The 23,868-nt window shown below is 45.9% G+C and overlaps 1 protein-coding gene across 1 annotated transcript; it reads left to right on the top strand.

The window, feature by feature from the left end:
- The first annotated feature begins 323 nt into the window (after nt 1-323).
- Nucleotides 324-22,793, top strand: LOC126088428 (solute carrier family 52, riboflavin transporter, member 3-B-like). The gene is made up of 2 exons (XM_049906572.1): nt 324-1,500; nt 22,500-22,793. Exons 1-2 carry the CDS (start codon nt 382-384, stop codon nt 22,692-22,694), a joined length of 1,314 nt encoding a protein of 437 aa, XP_049762529.1. The 5' UTR covers nt 324-381; the 3' UTR covers nt 22,695-22,793.
- The last annotated feature ends 1,075 nt before the right edge of the window (nt 22,794-23,868 follow it).

Here is a 23,868-nt window from a genome sequence, read left to right as displayed (position 1 = left end):
CTGGGGCGAGTGCTAGGGAGTCTCTCTAGACTAGACCTGCCGTGTGGCGGCGCTCGGTCTGCAATCACTGATAGTGGCGACACGTGGGTCCGACGTATACTAAAGAACCGCGGCCGATTTAAAGGCTACCACCTAGTAAGTGTGGTGTCTGGCGGTGACACCACAACTTTAAAGTGATTTTCTATCGCCACAGAGAGTGGAGCACTTGCGACAACGTCGCAATATCAGCTGTCAACTAATATGAATTAAACAGCGACTCTTCTACCAGTGTTGTTTACGAAATTCTTTTCTTTCACAGGTTGTCTGTAAACGAGGAAGGAAAGCAGACCACTACTCACGAATGACCTAGCACCGCTACGAAGCAGTCAACGTGATATCGTCATGGCGTTCCTACTGAAACGGCTGTCGAACACGCAGGTTCTGGTGCACATCTTGGCGACGTTGTTTGGAATTGGTACGTGGCTGCCGGTAAATGGAATGTACGTCCAGTTACCACTGCTCGTCCAGACGCAGCCAGAAGGATGGAATCTGCCCTCGTACATTTCTATCATCGTACAAATTGCAAACATTGGGCCCATCCTGTACGGACTGTCGCAGAAATTCCTCCCAGGGAAGTTGAGAGATAGCTTCATTATCTACGGTATACTAATAACGGGTACCATTGCACTCTTGCTGATGGCACTGCTGTATAGGGAGACGACGTACTTTGGCACTGAGGAACACAGCACAGCCTTCTTGGTATTGACGTTTTTTTGTGCCCTTGTTGGCTGCACCAGCCTCGTGCTCTTCATGCCATTCATGAGGAACTACAAAGAAATATATCTTATATCTTACTTCGTCGGAGAGGGCCTCAGTGGCTTTTTGCCAAGTGTTCTCGCCCTTATACAAGGTGTGGGAGGCAACCCAACGTGTGTGAACCAAACTGTCGTAAATGCTACTAATCCTGACGACTCCTATACCGTACTCGTGTCGCACGTACCGTCGCCTAATTTTTCAACCACCGTCTTCGTCCTAATTATGTTCGCAATCCTCGCCATCAGCACCGCCTCTTTCGCACTTTTAAACAACCTGAAAAGCTGTAAGGCCGAGAGAGTTAAATCACAAATGGTGCCGTGTAAAGTTTCCACCACGGACGACAACGCTTCAGAAGCATCGAGCGACCAGACAGAGGGGCACGGCTTGCCGCTTTCCCGCCGCACCTACGGCTATCTGATGGTGCTAGTGTCCGTAGTGGCTGCGTTCGGACACGGAGTATTTCCCAGCATCCAGTCGTACTCCTGCCTACCGTACGGCAATGTCGCCTACCATCTGGCGGTAACTCTGTCCGCCATGGCGAACCCGCTGGCGTGCTTCGTGCAGTTCTTCCTGCCGAGGACCTCTGTGAGAGCGATATCTGGCATCGCAGCGGTGAGCGCCGCTTTCGCCGCTTACGCCGTTGTCACAGCACTCATGAGTCCCGCACCACCTCTGGTTGGCTACACGATTGGTGAATTCCTCGTGGTGAGTATAAACTAATGGCACGCTGTGAATATTGCTTTTCTGCTGTGTGCAGCTCAGCGATTTCTTTTTGCAATGTTTGTGTGTAAAATGCCGATGCCGCTGTGGTGGCCGAACACCAGTACTTTGAAGTTCGTGACAATGGTACTGACAAGGGAACCTCCCCATCGCACCCCCCTCAGAGTTAGTTATAAGTTGGCACAGTGGATAGGCCTTGAAAAACTGAACACAGAGCAATCGAGAAAACAGGAAGAAGTTGTGTGGAACTATGAAAAAATTAGTAAAATACGCAAACTGAGTAGTCCATGCGAAGATAGGCAACATCAAGAAGAATAGAAGTCTAGGAGCGCCGTGGTCCTGTGGTTAGCGAGAGCAGCTACGGAACAGGAGGTCCTAGGTTCAAGTCTACCCTCGAGTGAAAATTTTAATTTTTTATTTTCAGTTTATGTGACAAACTCTTATGTTTTCATCACTTTTTTGCGAGTGATTATCACATCCACAAGAAAACCTAAATGGGGCAAGGTAGAAGAATCTTTTTACCCATGTACAAGTTAGGTGGGTTCGACAACATATTCCTGTGATGTGACGCACATGCCGTCACCAGTGTCGTGTAGAATATATCAGACGTGTTTTCCTGTGGAGGAATCGGTTGACCTATGACCTTGCGATCAAATGTTTTCGGTTCCCATTGGAGAGGCACGTCCTTTCGTCTACTAATCGCACGGTTTTGCGGTGCGGTCGCAAAACACAGACACTAAACTTATTGCAGTGAACAGAGACGTCAATGAACGAACGGACAGATCATAACTTTGCTAAAATAAAGAAAGTAAAATTTTCAGTCGAGCGAAGACTTGAACCAAGGACCTCTCGTTCCACCGCTACTCACGCTAACCACGGGACCACGGCGCTCCTGTGCTTACATTTTCCTCGATGTTGCTTATCTTCCGCGTGGACTACTCAGTTTGTATATTTTACTAATTTTTTTCATAGATCCACACAACTTCTTCCTGTTTTTTCTATTGATCTGTGTTCAGTTTTTCAAGGCCTATCCACTGTGCCAACTTATAACTAAATCTGAGGGGGGTGCGATGGGGAGGTTCCCTTGTGAGTGACATTTGTGCGGAGATCAGATGTCTTGACATTTCTGCAGAACCCAAGACACTCAGTTTTTTGCTTCCGCATTTGTTGGCTTTGCCAACTCACAATAAGCTGTCACATTCCATCCTAACCTAGAGCTCACTCTAACCTACATATCAATCTAGTTGTCACAACTAGGTTTTATTTATTTATTTACGAGGGTTGGTTCAAATGGCTCTGAGCACTATGGTACTTAACATCTGAGGTCATCAGTCCCCTAGAACTTAGAACTAATTAAACCTAACTAACCTAACGACATCACACACATCCATGCCCGAGGCAGGATTCGAATCTGCGACCGTAGCGGTCGCGCGGTTGCAGACTGAAGCGCCTAGAACCGCATGGCCACTGCGGCCGACTACGAGGGTTGTCCAGAAGGTAAGTCCAGATAGGTCGCGAAATGGAAACCACAGTGAAAACCAGAAACGTTTTATCTGCATCAGTTAGGTACACCTTCCATCTACTTCTCTAGTTAGTCGCCGCTCCAACTTCTACACTCCTGGAAATGGAAAAAAGAACACATTGACACCGGTGTGTCAGACCCACCATACTTGCTCCGGACACTGCGAGAGGGCTGTACAAGCAATGATCACACGCACGGCACAGCGGACACACCAGGAACCGCGGTGTTGGCCGTCGAATGGCGCTAGCTGCGCAGCATTTGTGCACCGCCGCCGTCAGTGTCAGCCAGTTTGCCGTGGCATACGGAGCTCCATCGCAGTCTTTAACACTGGTAGCATGCCGCGACAGCGTGGACGTGAACCGTATGTGCAGTTGACGGACTTTGAGCGAGGGCGTATAGTGGGCATGCGGGAGGCCGGGTGGACGTACCGCCGAATTGCTCAACACGTGGGGCGTGAGGTCTCCACAGTACATCGATGTTGTCGCCAGTGGTCGGCGGAAGGTGCACGTGCCCGTCGACCTGGGACCGGACCGCAGCGACGCACGGATGCACGCCAAGACCGTAGGATCCTACGCAATGCCGTAGGGGACCGCACCGCCACTTCCCAGCAAATTAGGGACACTGTTGCTCCTGGGGTATCGGCGAGGACCATTCGCAACCGTCTCCATGAAGCTGGGCTACGGTCCCGCACACCGTTAGGCCGTCTTCCGCTCACGCCCCAACATCGTGCAGCCCGCCTCCAGTGGTGTCGCGACAGGCGTGAATGGAGGGACGAATGGAGACGTGTCGTCTTCAGCGATGAGAGTCGCTTCTGCCCTGGTGCCAGTGATGGTCGTATGCGTGTTTGGCGCCGTGCAGGTGAGCGCCACAATCAGGACTGCATACGACCGAGGCACACAGGGCCAACACCCGGCATCATGGTGTGGGGAGCGATCTCCTACACTGGCCGTACACCACTGGTGATCGTCGAGGGGACACTGAATAGTGCACGGTACATCCAAACCATCATCGAACCCATCGTTCTACCATTCCTAGACCGGCAAGGGAACTTGCTGTTCCAACAGGACAATGCACGTCCGCATGTATCTCGTGCCACCCAACGTGCTCTAGAAGGTGTAAGTCAACTACCCTGGCCAGCAAGATCTTCGGATCTGTCCCCCATTGAGCATGTTTGGGACTGGATGAAGCGTCGTCTCACGCGGTCTGCACGTCCAGCACGAACGCTGGTCCAACTGAGGCGCCAGGTTGGAAATGGCATGGCAAGCCGTTCCACAGAACTACATCCAGCATCTCTACGATCGTCTGCATGGGAGAATAGCAGCCTGCAGTGCTGCGAAAGGTGGATATACACTGTACTAGTGCCGACATTGTGCATGCTCTGTTGCCTGTGTCTATGTGCCTGTGGTTCTGTCAGTGTGATCATGTGATGTATCTGACCCCAGCAATGTGTCAATAAAGTTTCCCCTTCCTGGGACAATGAATTCACGGTGTTCTTATTTCAATTTCCAGGAGTGTAGTTCTGTCGTAGTGTTGCATCAACTTTCCAATATCCTCGTCATAGAAAGCAGCCGTCTGAGCTTTCGGCCAGTTACCTGCAGTGGTCTGCAGCTCGTTGTCTGTGGAAAAATTTTGTCTTCATAGCCAGACACAGAGGCAGCCAGTTACGGACTTTATTGTGGGTGATCAAACACTTCTCATCAGAAACGCTGCAGGAGAATCTTCATTGCCCCTGCAGTGTGCGGCCGAGAATCCGCATGAAGAAGGAACTGCTCGACAGTTGTGTTATGTGGGCTGCATGACACAGGCGAAATCTCTAACCAGGCCCTCATACTTGGCGGGAGACGCTGTATCTACGCATCTTTATGTGCTGACAGTTCACTCAAAACTGAAAAGAGCGACGCGACACGATCGACGAGCATACTAGAGACACAGCCCAACACATCTGTGCAAAGCTTTACCGGATTTTCTCAGTGGTTTCCATTTCGCGACCGATCGGAACTTACATTCTGGACAACCCTCGTATTTTGCTTTCACATCCATTTGGTTTGCCAATTAAGAACGGAGCTGTCGCATTCCAGTCTACCCTAGACCATGGGTGAAACTGCATATTAAACTTGTCACCACAACCAAGTTTTCTGCTTCCACATTCCCGAAGCTCCCAACAAGAGTCCTAAGCTGCTCGGAAATGTGACTCCCCAAAATGTTCCAACCCACATTCTCTCCTCTGTGCAGTCAGTTCCTACTAAACTGAGAACATGCATTGTAGCTTGGCTATACTGACTGTGACCTAGTGTAATAAAAATGTGTGTCATGAATAAAGGGAGAAAAATGTTGCAGTTTAATTTCTCTAAACTCGAGGAAAAATATGAAAGGAGAATGGTTATTGTTATTCTTTAAGTCTTTGATTTGAAAGTTCTTTAAGTTTCATACAAAATATAAATTGGATTGTACAATGCTGTTAAGAGAATGATGTCCATTGCACGTAACAGTACACGTAGCTAAAGTCGAACATCTCACAATAATTACTGTTTGCTTAAATATGTGGCTAGCTTCATAACAGTGTGACGACGATTATTCTCTTAAACAGCAGATTACGTAGGAGAACATGAGCTACCTTATTTTCAGGGTAAATGTGTTTTCTGCATGTGCTGCTGCTGAAGACCTAGAAATCATTTATAAGTGGCTCAAAATACTAGAAGAAAATGAGCTGCGTCGTTGTTTAACATACGCGGCTGGCTGCGTCCTCTTGTGACGATGATGAGGTCCCATACTCCGAGGAGCGTAGGGGACGGTATGCGAGACCCGCACCGCCGTACTAGGCAAGGTCCTAGTGGAGGTGGTTTGCCATTGCCTTCCTCCGACCGCGATGGGGATGAATGATGATGATGAACACGACACAAAAACACCCAGTCATCTCGAGTCAGGAAAATTCCCTAACCCTGCGGGGAATCGAACACGGGACCCCGTGCGCGGGAAGCGAGAACGCTACCGCAAGACCACGGGCTGCGTCCTGTTTTACCTGAAATAATTTAAAATTCTGACCGTATGTGCCTGTATTGCTTGCACATTTTACTTCTCTTTATTAATGAATCCAGTTTTTAGCTAATATTAGGGCACCACGTCCAGGTTTAGGTGAATTTAGGGAATGCAGCAGCAATGGCTGCCAACAATTAACGGACAGCTGCTACAATGAAAATGGCAATAACTCGGAAAAAAGGTGCTTTACACACATATGAATATTACATAAAATCAGATATTTTATGTTCACGAACAATAAATATATTATGAGATAACAGACAGATATAATCCACATAATAAAATATTTGCGCACAAGTTTCCGTCTTATTCTTCAAAGGAATCGAACAGAAGTAAGGGTTAATAGTATCGCAGTCTTTACACAACTAACGTTAGCAATGAGCGTTGTATTTTCTTTGATTTTGTTGCTTCGCAGATACGACTATTATCTTAGTTTATGGGATTTTGTGCTTTTGTCACACCCAAAGAAATATCTAGCACTTCTTCCGTTTCCAAGCGATAGTACACTAGGTATGAACTTCAATTTCCTATTAGCCGGGGTAATTAACCTGTGCCTTTTGCTAATCATAATTAAAATGTTTAAAACTACTATCAAAAATATAACGTAGGCGGTGAGCTTACAATACTACTCAAATGAGAGTCGTATTCAGTCTCAGATAAGTAGATTATTCGAATCTCCAATTATATACGTGAAGAAACTCACTGTTCATCATCATGAACTTAGAGAAAACAAGACAGTTATTGCTCAGTTACTTGGAAAATGTAAGTCACAAGATATACAGGGCGAGGCAGCTGAAATGAATAAACATATCGAGATTCGGTTTTCGCCAAGTTATAGCGGACAATACAGCGAATTTTCTGCCGTTCACAAGTAAGTTTTATCGTTTATAGTCGCCCAATTTATACTCCGTCTTTGTTTTTTCTAATGTAATTATATACTTTTTTTCTGTAGGATTAGAAAAAGCTCCTAAGCGAAATTCAATAACACAACATGTAAGGGACTTGATCAAACCTTTGTCCCGCCGTCAAGAGGTGAGGCTTCACAAACATCAGCCCTATTTCACCAAATGTAAGTAAACACGTAAACCAGGTACAGTCCATGTGTCATCACGGCTGTCATACCATGTTCTCAAAATGTTGACCTTAAGCATTGCTACATACTGTAAAGGGATTCTGGTTCTGAAGAAACAATACGGTATGTTGAATTTCATCTGGAATTAACGGCAGCGAGGGCCCTGTTATAAGGTATTTCCTGCCTACGGGAGTCGTCGCTGTTTCCTAATAGAGCTCTTGTTTTAATCTTAGGCACAGGTAAAAATATATAAGTGTTAAGTTTGTTGAGTGTGCAGATCATTTAGCGTTTCCTGAACGACTTTTCTGTTACTCTCTAGATGTCCTCTTAAGAGGGTCTGTCATAACATGTGCATAATAGGAGGGACATCCGTCATCTTGGTACCATAATGATTGCCCCATGTCCAGTGGGAAGTCTTCCAACAGCCGTGCAACAGCGTATCATAGAAACACGAGCAATACAACAGCGACCAGTGATGCAGGTCCTAACAAACACACCAACCGCTGATAGCCGAAGAGCGCTGCTTTTATCCACTTCCTTCAGTAAGCGTGGGTTTTCAGTTGGTGATTAGTGAACATTGCGGAGATTGACTTGCCCATGGTTTGTAAACGCTGCTTCTTCCTTAAACTAAATTTTGCATGGAAATACCGCATCACCTTGAACTTTTCATAGATAAAAGTCGCAGAACCGAAATCAATTCCGTAAGTCATTGCCATGAACCTGTAGATGCACCTAAATGTGAAGAGGATGAAATGCTATGGAATGTAGTGTCCCCAGAACACTCGTTTGGTTGATCCCTCTCGAACTGTCAAGATGACACATAGTGACATCTACATTGTGTGTTATTGCTGCTGAGATGTTAGTTTCATTTCTTTTATCAGCTGCTTTTCTTCTTCTCCCTTGACGTATTTTATTCTCCACACTTTCAGTTTATAAAACTTTTTTATTATGCTTGCAAAGACAGATTGTGAGGGCTTGGCACGATCTGGATCCTCTTCAGCATACATCTCCACCGATGCCCTAATATTGTGGCAACATTCGCCTTAAACAATATTCACTTTTTCGATTGTCATGCACATTTTGAATGTGTCAATAGCTCTACGAACAAGTTATCTCATCGCTACAACGGCGGAACTCAGGCTAATGGGCTTCAAGCGCACAGGTAAACACAGGAACCTTAACTGAGCGAAGTGTTTGCTTACATTTGGTATAATAGGGCGGAAGTTTGTGGAAACTCTTCTCCTGACGGCGGAACAGTGGTTTGCTTCGCTGTTATCTAAATACTGTTTGATCAAGTCCCACACGTATTATGTCTTTGAAGTTCTTTTAGAGCCTTCTTTCAAATGACAAATACGCTAGGAAAAAAAACCAGTATCGGTGTCGTAATTCGGCGACTATAAACGATAAATATTATTTGTGAACGTCAGAGAGTTTCCAATATTGTCCTCTATAACTTGGTGAAAACCGCACCTTGATATATTTGTTCAGTCTGGATATGCACACATCAAAAAAAGTTTTGCATCATCTCGGTTCCGAGAGTTCCGGAGCTTGTACAGAAAATTGGAATAGAAATCAACATAAACATCATTTCCGCCCTTTTTATTATTCATGAAAATTGAAATAGAGGTCACCATAAACATCATATCCGCCCTTTTTATTGCTCGTGTTGTACCACCATACAGCGAGACCTTCGGAGGAGATGATCCATATCGCTGTACACACCGGTACCTCTAATACCCAGTAGCACGTCGTCTTGTATTGATGCATGCCTTTATTCGTCGTGGCATACTATCCACAAGTTCATCAATATTCTCCCACTCCTCAACGACGATTCGGCGTAGATCCTTCAGAGTGGTTGGTGGGTCACGTCGTCCATAAACAGCCCTTTTCATTCTATCCCAGGCATGTTCGATGGGGTTCATGTCTCTATTCGAGCGATGTCGTTATCCTGAAGGAAGTCATTCACAAGATGTGCATGATGGTCGCGCGAATTGTCGCCCATGAAGATGAATGCCTCGCCAATATGCTGCCGATATGGTTGCACTATCGGGCGGAGGATGGCATTCACGTATCGTACAGTCGTTACGACGCCTTCCATGATCACCAGCGGCGTACGTCGGTCGCACATATTGCCACATCAGGGAACCTCCACCTCGCTGCACTTGCTGGAGAGTGTGTCTAAGGCGTTCAGCCTGATTGGATTGCCTCCAAATACGTCTCCGGTGATTGCCTGGTTGAAGACATATGCGACACTCATCGGTGAAGAGAACGTGATGCCAGTCCTAAGCGGTCCATTCGGCATGTTGGTTGGGCCCATCTGTACCCCGCTGTATGCTGTGGCTGCAAAGATGGACCTCGGCATGGACGTAGTGAGTGAAGTTGCGCATCATGCAGCCAAGTGCGCTCAATTTGAGTCGTAACACGACGTCCTGTGGCTGCACGAAAAGCATTATTCAACATGGTGGCGTTGCTGTCAGGGTTTCTCCGGGCCATAATCCGTAGGTAGCAGTCATCCATTGCAGCAGTAGTCCTTGGGCGGCCTGAGTGAGGCATGTCATCGACAGTTCCTGCCTCTCTTTGTCTCCTCTATGTCGGAACAACATCGCTTTGTTCACTCCGAGACGCCTGAACACTTCCCTTGTTGAGAGCCCTTTCTGGCACATAGTAACAATGCGGACGCGATCGAACCGCGGATCTGACCGTCTAGGCTTGGTTGAACTACAGACAACGCGAGCCGTGTACCTCCTTCCTGGTGGAATGACTGGAATTGATCGGCTGTCGGACCCCCTCCATCTAATAGGCGCTGCTCGTGCATGGTCGTTTACATCTTTTGGCGGATTTAGTGATATCTCTGATCTGTCAAAGGGAATGTGTCTGTGATACAATATCCACAGTGAACGTCTGTCTTTAGCATTTCCGGGAACCAGAGTGATGCAAAACTTTCTTTGGTGTGTGTATTCGGGGTGGCCTGTCTTAGTTATCTCACCCTGTATAGACACAAGATACACGAGTGAGAGACATATCGTCAGATAGTGTCACAAAGGCAACTGAATATTTAGTTCTACCTAACGAAGGTAAGAGTTCAATGTGCCGTCGACAGCGCGGTATTTAGAGACGGAGCACGAACTCTGAATATGAAAGGATGGGGAAGGAAATTGGCTGTGTGCATTTCGTAGGAATCACCCCAGTATTTAACAGAAGCGATTTAGGGCAATCAGAGGATACTAAACATAGATGGTCAGACGGGGATCTGAACCTCCGTCCTTCCAAATGCCATTCCAGTGTGCCAACAAGAGAGCCACGTCACTCGGTTGTATTTATAACTTGGCGGCAGCATGGATGACCTCATGGTTCTGTAACGACATTGCTTTTGAGTTACCATCGTTAATTTACCTGCACGAGTTTGTGAGCTCTCGACTAATAAATTATCGTAATTTTCGTCTTTTAACTGTCCTATGCTGACGCAATTGCGTCAGTGTAGTCGTAGGGTAACTTGAGATTAAGAACGAAATTGCCTCAGTCTGCAATTAAATGATCTTTAGATATTTCATAGCAGCGTCTATAGCGAGATAGATCGTGTAAAAATAAATAACCTGAAGATCGTTTGATTTCAGTCTGAGGAAAATTCATTATCAATCTTAATTTTCGACAATCGCTCTGTTTAGTTAGTAGCATAACTCACATCCATTGGTCATACTTGCTTCTTAGAATGACTGCGGGCTGGTAACTAATCCAACCACAATTATAACAATTAGCAAAATGGTTCAAATGGACTGAGCATTATGGGACTTAACATCTGACGTCATCAGTCCCCTAGAACTTAGAACTACTTAAACCTAACTAACCTAAGGACATCACACACATCAATGTCCGAGGCAGGATTCGAACCTGCGACCGTAGCGGTCGCGCGGTTTCAGACTGTAGCGCCTAGAACCACTAGGCCACGCCGGCAGGCAACCGTTAGCACAAATACGTATTAACTGTTAGACAATTATCGAATAATAATAGTTCAAGTCACGTTTGACGACACTTTGGCATTTATTATCGAATAGTAGTCGCTACGATTTCTAGCTCTTACACACACACTATTGAAATCACAATTCTACTTTTCATACATCTGAGTCCATTACTAGGAAGAATTATTTAAATTATTTGTTGTACTATACATAAGATATAATCTGCATAAATCATTCGTGATATTACACTCCTGGAAATTGAAATAAGAACACCGTGAATTCATTGTCCCAGGAAAGGAAAACTTTATTGACACATTCCTGGGGTCAGATACATCACATGATCACACTGACAGAACCACAGGCACATAGACACAGGCAACAGAGCATGCACAATGTCGGCACTAGTACAGTGTATATCCACCTTTCGCAGCAATGCAGGCTGCTATTCTCCCATGGAGACGATCGTAGAGATGCTGGATGTAGTCCTGTGGAACGGCTTGCCATGCCATTTCCACCTGGCGCCTCAGTTGGACCAGCGTTCGTGCTGGACGTGCAGACCGCGTGAGACGACGCTTCATCCAGTCCCAAACGTGCTCAATGGGGGACAGATCCGGAGATCTTGCTGGCCAGGGTAGTTGACTTACACCTTCTAGAGCACGTTGGGTGGCACGGGATACATGCGGACGTGCATTGTCCTGTTGGAACAGCAAGTTCCCTTGCCGGTCTAGGAATGGTAGAACGATGGGTTCGATGACGGTTTGGATGTACCGTGCACTATTCAGTGTCCCCTCGACGATCACCAGTGGTGTACGGCCAGTGTAGGAGATCGCTCCCCACACCATGATGCCGGGTGTTGGCCCTGTGTGCCTCGGTCGTATGCAGTCCTGATTGTGGCGCTCACCTGCACGGCGCCAAACACGCATACGACCATCATTGGCACCAAGGCAGAAGCGACTCTCATCGCTGAAGATGACACGTCTCCATTCGTCCCTCCATTCACGCCTGTCGCGACACCACTGGAGGCGGGCTGCACGATGTTGGGGCGTGAGCGGAAGACGGCCTAACGGTGTGCGGGACCGTAGCCCAGCTTCATGGAGACGGTTGCGATTGGTCCTCGCCGATACCCCAGGAGCAACAGTGTTCCTAATTTGCTGGGAAGTGGCGGTGCGGTCCTCTACGGCACTGCGTAGGATCCTACGGTCTTGGCGTGCATCCGTGCGTCGCTGCGGTCCGGTTCCAGGTCGACGGGCACGTGCACCTTCCGCCGACCACTGGCGACAACATCGATGTACTGTGGAGACCTCACGCCCCACGTGTTGAGCAATTCGGCGGTACGTCCACCCGGCCTCCCGCATGCCCACTATACGCCCTCACTCAAAGTCCGTCAACTGCACATACGGTTCACGTCCACGCTGTCGCGGCATGCTACCAGTGTTAAAGACTGCGATGGAGCTCCGTATGCCACGGCAAACTGGCTGACACTGACGGCGGCGGTGCACAAATGCTGCGCAGCTAGCGCCATTCGACGGCCAACACCGCGGTTCCTGGTGTGTCCGCTGTGCCGTGCGTGTGATCATTGCTTGTACAGCCCTCTCGCAGTGTCCGGAGCAAGTATGGTGGGTCTGACACACCGGTGTCAATGTGTTCTTTTTTCCATTTCCAGGAGTGTATTTTGTCTGCTCCCTGTTAACTGTTAACGCTTTCACATCTTCAATGTGACCATACGCCTTGCATCCACACTTCAGCCTCAGACTAGACAGACTACTCATCGTTGACTCGTACGGTGCCAATCGTCCACAGTCCACCCTAATTATCAGACATCAGAAACAAAGCGAGTACGAGACTAATGTTAAGGTTTGCATACCTTAGAAATCAAGGTGACACTGTTACGTCAGTCCTATCAACTTCTTCCTCCCCACATTCTCCCTTACTGAATTGTGCACAGATGTAAGGCAAGTCGTGACTCCAATCGGCAGTTGAGCGCACAAACTTGCTGTTGTAGTGTGGCGCAGAGAAGGTGAAATGACCGACTGTTGCGATCAGATAGCGTCTATCGAAGGTATATTTTGTCAGGCTGTGGGAGGTGCAAGACAAAAATTAAATGATGCAATTTGTACAAATAGAATTAGTGCTCCATTACAGAAAAAGTATTGTCGGGAAAAAGTTCAATACTGTAGTACACCGCTCAGACGGAAAACACAGAAAGCTCGTCCACTGCATACAAAATGGTTGTATCATTGTTCATTCCACCTCCACCGTGAGAAAACGTATGTGCTCTGTCAAAGGAATATAGGTTACACAGCAATGTCACTGTTTTGTCCCACCGACAAAAAAATCGTGTTATTTGTGAATTCATTTACTCTTGGTAACTAGTGATTATGTGCTAATAAGGAGTTGTGTAGCTGATCATTCAGTTCTGTAGCTTTTTAGAAGACTGACGACTACTGTAAATTTATTTTAATAATTAATCGCAATTTAGAGCACACATTTCATTCTCGTGAGCCGTTTCCTTGTACTCTCGTCGCACACTCGGTAACGTGTCAAAAGTGTGTGTATGTCACTGTAATTGTTGGACGTGCTCTGAGTAGATATTAAATATTGAAATAAATTTACAGCAGTCTTCGAAAGAGTTTTATGCACATTACATACACATTCACATTTATTTGTATGTATACATAACACTTATACATACATATTAAATGGTTAAAATGACTCTGAGCACTATGGGACTTAACTTCTGAGGTCATCAGTCCCCTAGAACTTAGAACTACTTAAACCTAACTAACCTAAGGACATCACACACATCCATGCCCGAGGCAGGATTCGAACCGGCGACCGTAGCGGTCGCGCGATTCCAGACTGAAGCGCCTGGAACCGCTCGGCCACACCGGCCGGCCGCTACAAATAAGTCCCTCCCCCCTCCTGTGATGCATATCATACACACACACACACACACACACACACACACACACAAACACGAACCCACGCACGCACACACACATACACACATCAGGGATTTAGAAAAATCTTACGTAAGTCCTTCAGACAGTTTCAGCAGAAACTCAAACAGACAAAAAATTAGCAAATGGGAAGTAGGTCTACTGTCAGAGAATGAAGTCAGCATCAGACCAACGGCAAAGTGGGCTAAAGAAAGAAAAAGAATCCAAGGAGAAAGAATAAGAGCTGCTTGTAAACTCCGATGATTGGAATATAATTGCTTTGAATGGTCCGATAGCGTCCAATCACACGTAATATAATACACTGCACATCAGAATTGATGATGACGTTTGGTTTGTGGGGCGCTCAACTGCACGGTTATCAGCATCTGTACAATTGCCCAACCTTCGCGCAGTCCAATCTCCCACTTTCATGAATGATGATGAAATGATGGGGACAACACAAACGCCCACTAATCTCGAGGCAGGTGAAAATCCCTGACCCCGCTGGGAAACGAACCCGGGATCCCATGCTCGGGAAGCGAAAACGCGACCGCGAGACCACGAGTTGCGGACTACACAACAGAATTAAAGAACCACTTTTTCTAAACATCGTAATACCCATCCACTGTGACGTATAGGTTTGGAATTTTGCTGAATGGTGCCATAACCTTCCTCTGTAAGGGTGCAAAGGCCTGGCGCCCAGTGACGTCACCCTCGGGTTCGCCGCCCTTCAAACAGCAAGGTGTCGACGTCAGCGAAAAAGAGGCCCCAGCTCAAAAGTTCATGTGACCTATCACGTGGGTTAATGATGTCACATTGTCACCTAACTTCACCACAACTCTGCCCAGTGCCACTGCGGACGCGTCACGCGATCTGAAGGTCGTCATATCTCCTCACCCCTTCTTTTGACGCCTATGTAATGGAAAAATCGCGCGGCATTCTTATGAGCGGCCGAGGGTAGCATTCCAGGCACACCGCCCTCGGCACGAAAAGACCGCAGAGTGGTGGTTAGTGTTTAACGTCCCGTCGACAACGAGGTCATTAGAGACGGAGCGCAAGCTCGGGTGAGGGAAGGATTGGGAAGGAAATCGGCCGTGCCCTTTCAAAGGAACCATCCCGGCATTTGCCTGAAACGATTTAGGGAAATCACGGAAAACCTAAATCAGGATGGCCGGAGACGGGATTGAACCGTCGTCCTCCCGAATGCGAGTCCAGTGTGCTAACCACTGCGCCACCTCGCTCGGTAGACCGCAGAGTGTGGCATACAGGGCGTCAATGAAACCACCTCTTTCCCTGGGGCGTTGATTACCATGCATTTCGCTGTCGAAAACGACAGTTCGCGATGCAGCAAGCAATAGGAAGAAGTTCTTCAAGATCTTTTGCAATGCTGGCACCCTTGTGAGTTTCAACCCTTCTCTAAGAATATTGTGGGGCTCCATTCCTATCGAACGTGATCCCACACATTTGTAGCGGAGCGTGACCGCAATTTTTGTTCTCACGTACAGCTTGGAAACCATAGGAACTGTTGAAAACGATTCGACGAAATTTGAAGGTGACCGGAAGCAGCTAAGGGTGATTGTGCTTTTTCAGCGCTCCTATTTTGTATCCTCCTGTGGAGTGTTCATGGGGGATACAACGTTGACACACAGCATGAATAAAATGGCAAAGAGCCCCTCCAAGACCCCTAGTTCGGCAAAACCCTCGGTGGCACCCACCCAATTTTATTGAGAATTTTAAAAATGCACTAAAAGACAGAACACGTGAAGTCATCCTAGGCGCTTGCAGACCTGTATCCCTTCTGACCGTCTCCGGCCCCACATGGCCTATTATCAAGCGTGAGAGCAACAGTGTAACGACGAAAGAGCAGCCGTGTAGCCTGCCCGATGGTGCCTGGGACTCTGATCACTGGTTCTGTCTGTACAAGTGCATTTCACGTAAAAAATTAAGAATCAGTGCAACGGAACTCACTGGTACTGCGCAGTCTCTCTCATTCGATGTTGAGGAAGCAATTTCGTAAAAAAAATTGATTTTTTTTTCATCGTATAGTCTGATATCACAGCTTGATAATGAACTGGATTTCTTTTCGCTATTGCTCATAGTTGTTGTGATGTTTCCAAATTAAGCGAAACATTTTGATAAGTTTGCAATAAAATGTAGTTGCTGGCAAGTTTATGGTTGGAGCATTTTCGGTCATACAATTCTACGTACTAAGTGTAGCTAGTATGGCAAAATTGTATTTAAAGCTGAAAGACAGCAACAACTCTTTCCATTATCAAGTAAAAAACTGACATATTTGAAAGTTGTCCATGTCGAGACTGGCAGTTACATACCACACGCGTGGCTATTGCAGCCTACTGTGTCTTATTACTTGTCATATCGCTCCTGAGGGAACACTAGTGTCCCAGGATAACCCTCGCATTGCACCACCTTTATTGCAACATTTAGTATTGAGTGCTGTATCACCTTAGTAAGAACTGTACCTTGCTGCCGCAGCATCCCACTGCATAAGGATATTCACTCATTGCCCACTACCTAAAGTCGCTCCTGGGCCACATCCATTGACCTCCGTTGTGGAACCATCCAGTAATATAGGTTTTGGATAAACTTTGTGTACTCTGCACTCGTAGCACTACTAGAGATCCCATCCTACAGCTTCATGCTCACGCCGTTTTGTAGTCTGAAGTGGTCATCGTGCAACGCTTCCGTTCTGCACCGCTGTAACGTAGAAAACGTCGAATTTTGATTTGTAGCTAAAATTTGCCCATCTGCCCAGTCGACGTCGCTATTCATAGGGCGAATGCTGATGTTTAAAGGCTTTTTATTCTCCACTATTTGGTCAGTTAGTTAAGAAACTGTGATTGTTGACGTTTGTGGTAGCCAGATTTTGTGTGATTTCCCTAGATTAAGATAATACCTCTCTTGAGCGTCTAATGCAGTAGGAACATGTGCCAAATTGTTGGTTATATATTCGTCAATAGCAGATCTTAAATTCTTTTCTACTGTTGGTGTATTTCACGTAGTAGGTTGTTTTTAAATTTACCCGTGTTATATGGATGTTGTTTGAGGTTTCCGACTGTATTATAAGATTGTGTGGAATAATTTTATACTGCTGCAGTCACTTTTTTACTAATATTTTGTTAGGACAATGCATTTCAGCAACATGCTGCCATCATCAGGTGCATTATACAGTTACTTATACATCAGCTGATAAGTTATGTACATTATCTATGTGTGCCAGTGGGGTTAAGCGCAGCATTTTCTCAAATGGCTCTGAGCACTATGGGACTTAACATCTGAGGTCATTAGTCCCCTAGAATTGAGAACTGCTTAAACCTAACTAACCTAAGGACATCACACCTGCCCTAGGCAGGATTCGAACCTGCGACCGTAGCAGTCGCGCGGTTCTGGGCTGAAGCGCCTAGAACCGCTCGGCCACAACGGCCGGCTTCTGGCACTTGGTTCCAGACTCTTCCTTGCATTGCACAGTCATGAGAAACCAGGCACTGGGCCCATATTTGAGAGTACCATGGTCCAGGACATTGGTCGTGATCCAGGCAGCCACGTGTGGATTTTCCATGGCTTTCATAAATAATTAAACGAATGCTGCCGCGCCGTGTAGCCGCCCGCATTGCCGCATTTCGCGCGGCTCCTTCCGTCGGAGGTTCGAGTCCTCCATCGGGCAAGGTTGTGTGTGTGTGTGTGTGTGTGTGTGTGTGTGTGTGTGTGTGTTGTCCTTAGAATAAGTTATTTTAATTTAGATTAAGTAGTGTGTAAACCTAGGGACCGATGACGTAAGCAGTTTGGTCCCACAGGAACTTACCACAAAAAAAAAAAAGAAAATGCAAATGCTGGAATGTATAAAACACTCATTATTCTTGTTGCGCTGGATTAGAATAGAATTTCAGGCCTTCACGGATAACATTCATTGTCTTCATCAGGAACAAATGATTATCGCCATACTGTCAGAAACAGTTACACAGCTTGATCTCTATCGCCCAATTGATCGAAGAGTCTCAGTAATTTACACCCCTAAGACCAGATTTTTGTTTAATCAAACATAATTTTTCATTTATTCGTGACTCTTTGCTCTAAAACAGCTTATATGTCTACATTACGATTATAATATGCCGTCTGCATTCTGCACAACGCTCGGAAATTCTACAGATCGATATAATTATTCCTCAGTGATAAAGACCACTCGTAAATTTCAGGATCCGGACGGCGGAGACTACTAGATAGGATGCAAAACTCTCTTACTTTTTTGACTGAAACTCTCTCCGACCGAACAAGTCTCGAAGGGCCCAGTGGCACCGACTGACCGTCGTATCATCATCAGCCGATAGGCTTCACTAGATGCGGATATGGTGGGGCATGTGGTCAGCAAACCACTCTCCTAGCCGTTGTCGATTTTCGTAACTGGAGCAGCTACTACTCAGTTAGGTAGCTCCTCAATTGGCCTCACAAGAGCTGAGTGCAACCCGCTCGCCAATAGTGCTCTGGAGACCCATCTAAGTGGTAGCCAAGCGCGATGGCTCTTAATTTCGGTGATCTGAGGGAAAACAGTGTTACCACTGCGGCAAAGCTGTTGGCTCTCTTACCTTCTTGGGTCGTTGCCAAATAGGCCTTCCCAGAACTCTAACCATTATCTAGCTGTAACCCTGGGACGCTATCTATTTTGCCATGTACAGAACCACTGAAGGAAAGAGGCGAGTTGGTTGGAGGGCCCTGCACCTAATGTCCTCAGACTATCTCAGTTGGGGAGAGATCTGGTGACCTTGCTGTCTAAAGTAGGGTTTGGCAAGCACGAAGACAGGAAGTAGAAACTCTCGCTGTGTATGGGCTGCCATTATCTTGTTGAAATGTAAGCCCAAAATGGCTTACCATGAAGGATGACAAAATGGGGCGTACATTGTGGTCCACTTCCCCTGTGCTGCAAGGAAGCCGCGTGTGTCAACCAAAGACATTCTGCCACGAAGCGAAACGGTACCCCAATCCATCATTCCTGATTGTTGGACCGCATGGTTGGTGACAGTGAAGTTCATATCCCACCGCTGTCTGGGGAATCTCCAGTCACGTCTTTGGGCTGGAATCTCATTGACTGGAGTAGAATTGTGATTAGTCCCACTTTGAACTGAGCCACAACGACCAGCCCTGGACAGCAGTGGGATATCAGCCTGAGTGTCGCCTGCCATATGGCCCTACAACCAGATGTGATGGTCTCGGGTACCATTCCATTTCGTAGCAGGACATCTTCGGTTAACGTCTGCAGCATAGTTACAGCACAGCAGTACATTGACACACTGTGCATTCCGTTTTGTCACCCATCATGGCAAGCCATCAGCAAGGTACTGACTGCTCACACACAGTGAGAGCTTCTACTGCTTGCCTTCGCGCTTTCAAAACCCTGCTTCAGCCAACAAGGTTGTCGGATATCTCCGCAATTGAGGAAGTTTGGACAATTACGGGCAGGGACCTCAGACCAACTCAGGATTTGAAGATCTAATGCACCAGTTGGACTGAATTTGGCACGATATTCCTCAGGAGAAGAGACAATAACTCTATCAGTCAGTGCAAGCCAAATAAGTGCTTGCATAAATGCCAGAGATGGACCAATTAGTTATTCACTTGCTCAATTTGTGAAGCCCTTCATATTGAATAAATAATCCAGTTTTTCAGAAACTTTAATCATCTGTTTGTCCATACACGTACATCACATCCTTCGATATGCGTCCCATTAGATAATTCCTTCATAGCACATCCATTTTTTTTTAATTTTCATTTAAGTTGGTGTACAGAGCTACAACTGTTTCTGACATTAAGTACGAGGATCTTCCTCTCTTTCCTTTTGTCTTTCTCTCTCAGACCTTCATCAGAATTTGCCCCTCATCGCTGGTCTGGTGGAGGCTAAGCACAGCTACTGTTTTCTTTTAGTTGTATTTGATAACTTCTAGTTTGTGTTGCCGTCTCAGTTCACTTCTCAGATTTCTTGTGTCTCCTTCAACGCTGGAAGCACTAACAGCTTTTGGATGGCCCATGAGAAACCAGTCTTCACTGCTCCCCAGCGCCGACGTCGTTGGGAGCGGCTGAACGACCCGGCTGCAATGCAGTCGAACTCGACGACTCTCTGAAGCGTCTCGGCAAGGTGACAGAGAGACAGTGAGGGGACGAGGGCAGCCAGGTCACTTGTGGCAACAGCTAATGCCAGTGCGTCGGTAGGCGGAACAGCCACTGCACGGCGACTCGGCGCAGTGTCCGCGAAGCGCTTGCACTCCTGTCTCCTGCCATTGTGGCGTTGCCATCTGTGCGGTACTGATTTTTCTCCATAGAAGGATCCACTGTCCCTCTCGTGTGCCGTCTCGAGCACGCTTTATGGCGCGCAGGGCCCATCCTGCCTCTTACTGAGGAGGACAGCATCACTGGCTGGCGTCTGCTTGGTGTTGTTTACCCCCCCCCCCCCCCCTCTGTTTGTATAGTTCGCCACGCTGGCGACCACTGTTCCAATGACCATGTACTTTGTTCTTCACACCAGGCTTTACGGGCTCTACTGTGACCAGGGGTCAGTGGAATGTACCTTGCAGTCTCCAGGCGAATAAACCATGTCTGTTCAGTCGTCTGTAGACTGTGTGTCTGAAGACAACTATTCCAGTGGGTGCGGTAAGGTCTCGAGCAAGGCTACCTGCAGTACTCCGCGGTCGTCTGCGGGCACTGATGGTGAGATATCGGTCTTCTAGTGGTGTTCTACACTGTGGACGTCCCATATTGTAGTGCCTGGATACGTTTCTTGGAATCGTTGCCTTAATCATGAGATCACACTTTGTGGCACACGGAGGGCCCGTGGAACGACCTGCTGTGTTTGACCAGCCTCCAGTCGCCCTAGTATTCTGCCCCTCATAACGTCATCAATATGTGTTCTTTGAGCCATTTTCAACACACAGTCAACATTAGCACGTCTGAAAACGTCTGCACACTTACTCGCTGCACGGTACTCCATCATGCACCAACACACCTCTGCATATGTGGACGCCAGCGCCACCGTGCGACGATCGCAGGTCAAATGCACCACCTGGTCATACCCCGAGATGATTTAAACCCGCAAACCGCCAACCAGAGCGTTTTTTCACCATGTGTCAGCATCATCCTTGATTTATGAGATCAGTGTACAGGAAGAAAGCAACGCCTGGAGACGGTAGTGAACTGCAGAGAATCGAAGACTCATACAGGGACCTGTATTCAAATACTGCACATAAACAGGCGAAGAAATCCATAATGTACAATTCCACTATAGATGACAAATCACTAGAAACAGTAATTACCGTAAAACGCCTGGTTGGTTGGTTGGTTGGTTTAAAGAGTAAAGGGACCAAACTGCACAGGTCATCGGTTCCGAAAAACGCCTGGAAGCAACCATCCGAAGTGACCTAAAATGGAATAACTAAGTAAGGCAAATAGGTGGAACAGCATACGCAGGGCACAGATTTACTTGAGGTATCTTAAGGAAATGTAATCCATTCATAAAAGAAGTGAGTAACAAAACATTGAACGATTTTTGTTTTGTTTAGTATTGCCCGTTAGCTTTGCGCCGTTAACAGATCACGTTAACAGAAGAGACAGACGAAGTCCAATGAAGAGCAGCAGGAACGTGATCGTTTAGTTGATGTGAAAACATTATGGAGATGCTAAACAACCTTCTATGGTACAGAAGAGTTGAAGTGCTCCTGATGGATTTGTTTCTCAGGCGACATCTAATGATTACATGAATATTTTAGTGTGAACGAAATGGGAAGGAAACAGGGTGGAAAAGAGTTATGAAGGAAATAATGGCTTCCAGCCACTCAGGGCAATGCGGCAATGCAATGGCGAGAGTTGAAAATTTGTGATGGAGTGGATCTCGAGCACGAATGCTACACTTCTCTATGGTTGTAATAACTGTCTCGTCCATCCGGACAGGCTTTCTGTCAGACCAAATTCCTACCTTTCCAATCGCAGCACCGCAACGGCCCCACTAACAACCTACTCACAAATTTCTGATTCCTGTAGCAGTTTGGTTGTTGGTAGTGCATCTGCACTGAAACTTTTTCGCCACGTAACTGTCCCACCCATAGAATTATACATATGTGTAATGCCTGTTTTGTCAGACACATCCGACAGAACAGACGGCACTCATATCTATAATCCAACGACCAGTCCTTAATCACTGAGTTCACCTGATGAACCCACTTTGGTGCCTCTCTACTGACAACACAGTACTCCTCACCTTCTTTTATACTGGCTGATCCGCTTCTCATGACATTTAGAGGTTAATTTCACATTACATAGGGTTGTCTGGACACTTATGATCAGATATTGTATCTATGAAGATACTGCATGCTATTGTGTCTTTCTACAAAAGTGAACGAACGTTACCTCACTTCAGTACTTCTTCCTAAAACTAACAAGTACCTACATTTGCTTGATTGCAGGTCATATCGTGGATAATCTTCACCGGGGGAATTTCGTACATCAAGATGGCGATAGCGTCCATTTTCCGGTCAGAAGGAGGCCGCAGTCTGTTCTGGTGTGGCGCCGTGCAGCAACTCGGCTCTGCCATATCTTCTGTGGTCACTTTCAGCGTTGTGAACTACGCTGACATCTTCCACTCATACACTCCATGCTGAACTGCTGTATGGGCAGTGTCTTGCCCAGTGAATAAAAGTGTCACAATTCTGTGAAACTGCAAATAATGGTTAAAGCTAGAAATAAATCTCCATACTATATGTATCTTGACATTTAAAATAAATAATATGCAGTGTGCTGTAAAAGACTCAATATTACTGCATAAAATTCATTGGGGAAAAAAAGGAACAAGAAGTAGAGTACAGTGTGACTAAAAATGTTGTGGACATGCCCAGCCGCCTAAACGCTGTCAGCGCCACATATTAGAATATCTGCAGCTTATCTGTCTCACTAGTATTGACTAATTTTGTTTTGTTTTTACAACATATCACAATCACATACAGCTAATAAAGGGTATTTAACATAATGTATATTTTAATGCAATTTGGTGCTGATGATTTACAGATGAGATTGTATGATGGTAAAAACATTTAATTTAGAAACAGAAGTAATTATGTATTTATTTTACACTGCATAAAGCACAATCTGTGAAAAGAAAATGAAATAAGGGAAGGAGTAAAGAAGAAATATTTTTACTTGCTATTAAATTTTGATTTACTACCTATTAAATATTATGTATCTGGGTAAGTTGTTGAAGTTTATACATCCATTGTTATTCACTTCCTCCTGAATTAGTCAGTTCTGATGACTGGTACTGACAGTCGTTTTGTTACCAGTTACTGAAGGTATGGACATCATATACACAGTAAAGCTTTATTTACTACAAAATTCATGAAAGATATATTGTGCAATAAAAATGTTTATCTCCTTAAACTTTTGTGTACAACTTGATTCTGTGTGAAAAATGAAAATCTTCTTTCTTAAATATGAAGGAATATAATTTAAATGGCATTAATGAATGAAAATATGCAAAATATATTACCACACTGATTCCTTTCTCTCTGGGATTTGCAGTGTCATTATCTCAGTTCTTTTATTTGCCTTATAATGTTTTTATCAGTTTCATTCTAAATGATAAGTATACCCAAAAAAATTTTAAGACTTCTTGCCAGTGTGCTAAACTTGTAATTGCTTTTCTACTTCATTCGGTATTAATTAGATTTTTTTTAAAATTAGCATAGAGACAAACTGCAGACAATCAAGGAATAATTTTCTTAAAGGTATTATGTCCAATTTCTTCTATTGCTGCAGATCAAATGCCATTGCTTGTAAAAC

The sequence above is a fragment of the Schistocerca cancellata genome, chromosome 6, assembly GCF_023864275.1.
Source record: "Schistocerca cancellata isolate TAMUIC-IGC-003103 chromosome 6, iqSchCanc2.1, whole genome shotgun sequence".
In the NCBI taxonomy this organism is placed as follows: domain Eukaryota; kingdom Metazoa; phylum Arthropoda; class Insecta; order Orthoptera; family Acrididae; genus Schistocerca; species Schistocerca cancellata.
The sequence above is the reverse complement of the archived record's forward strand: the minus strand, read 5'-3'. Positions and strand labels throughout refer to the sequence as shown.

Bases quoted from the DNA above. Each gene is read 5' to 3' on its own strand.
- LOC126088428 (XM_049906572.1), top strand. From the start codon at position 382: ATGGCGTTCCTACTGAAACGGCTGTCGAACACGCAGGTTCTGGTGCAC. The intron at 1,501-22,499 runs GTGAGTATAAAC...GCTTGATTGCAG, and splicing joins CGATTGGTGAATTCCTCGTG to GTCATATCGTGGATAATCTT.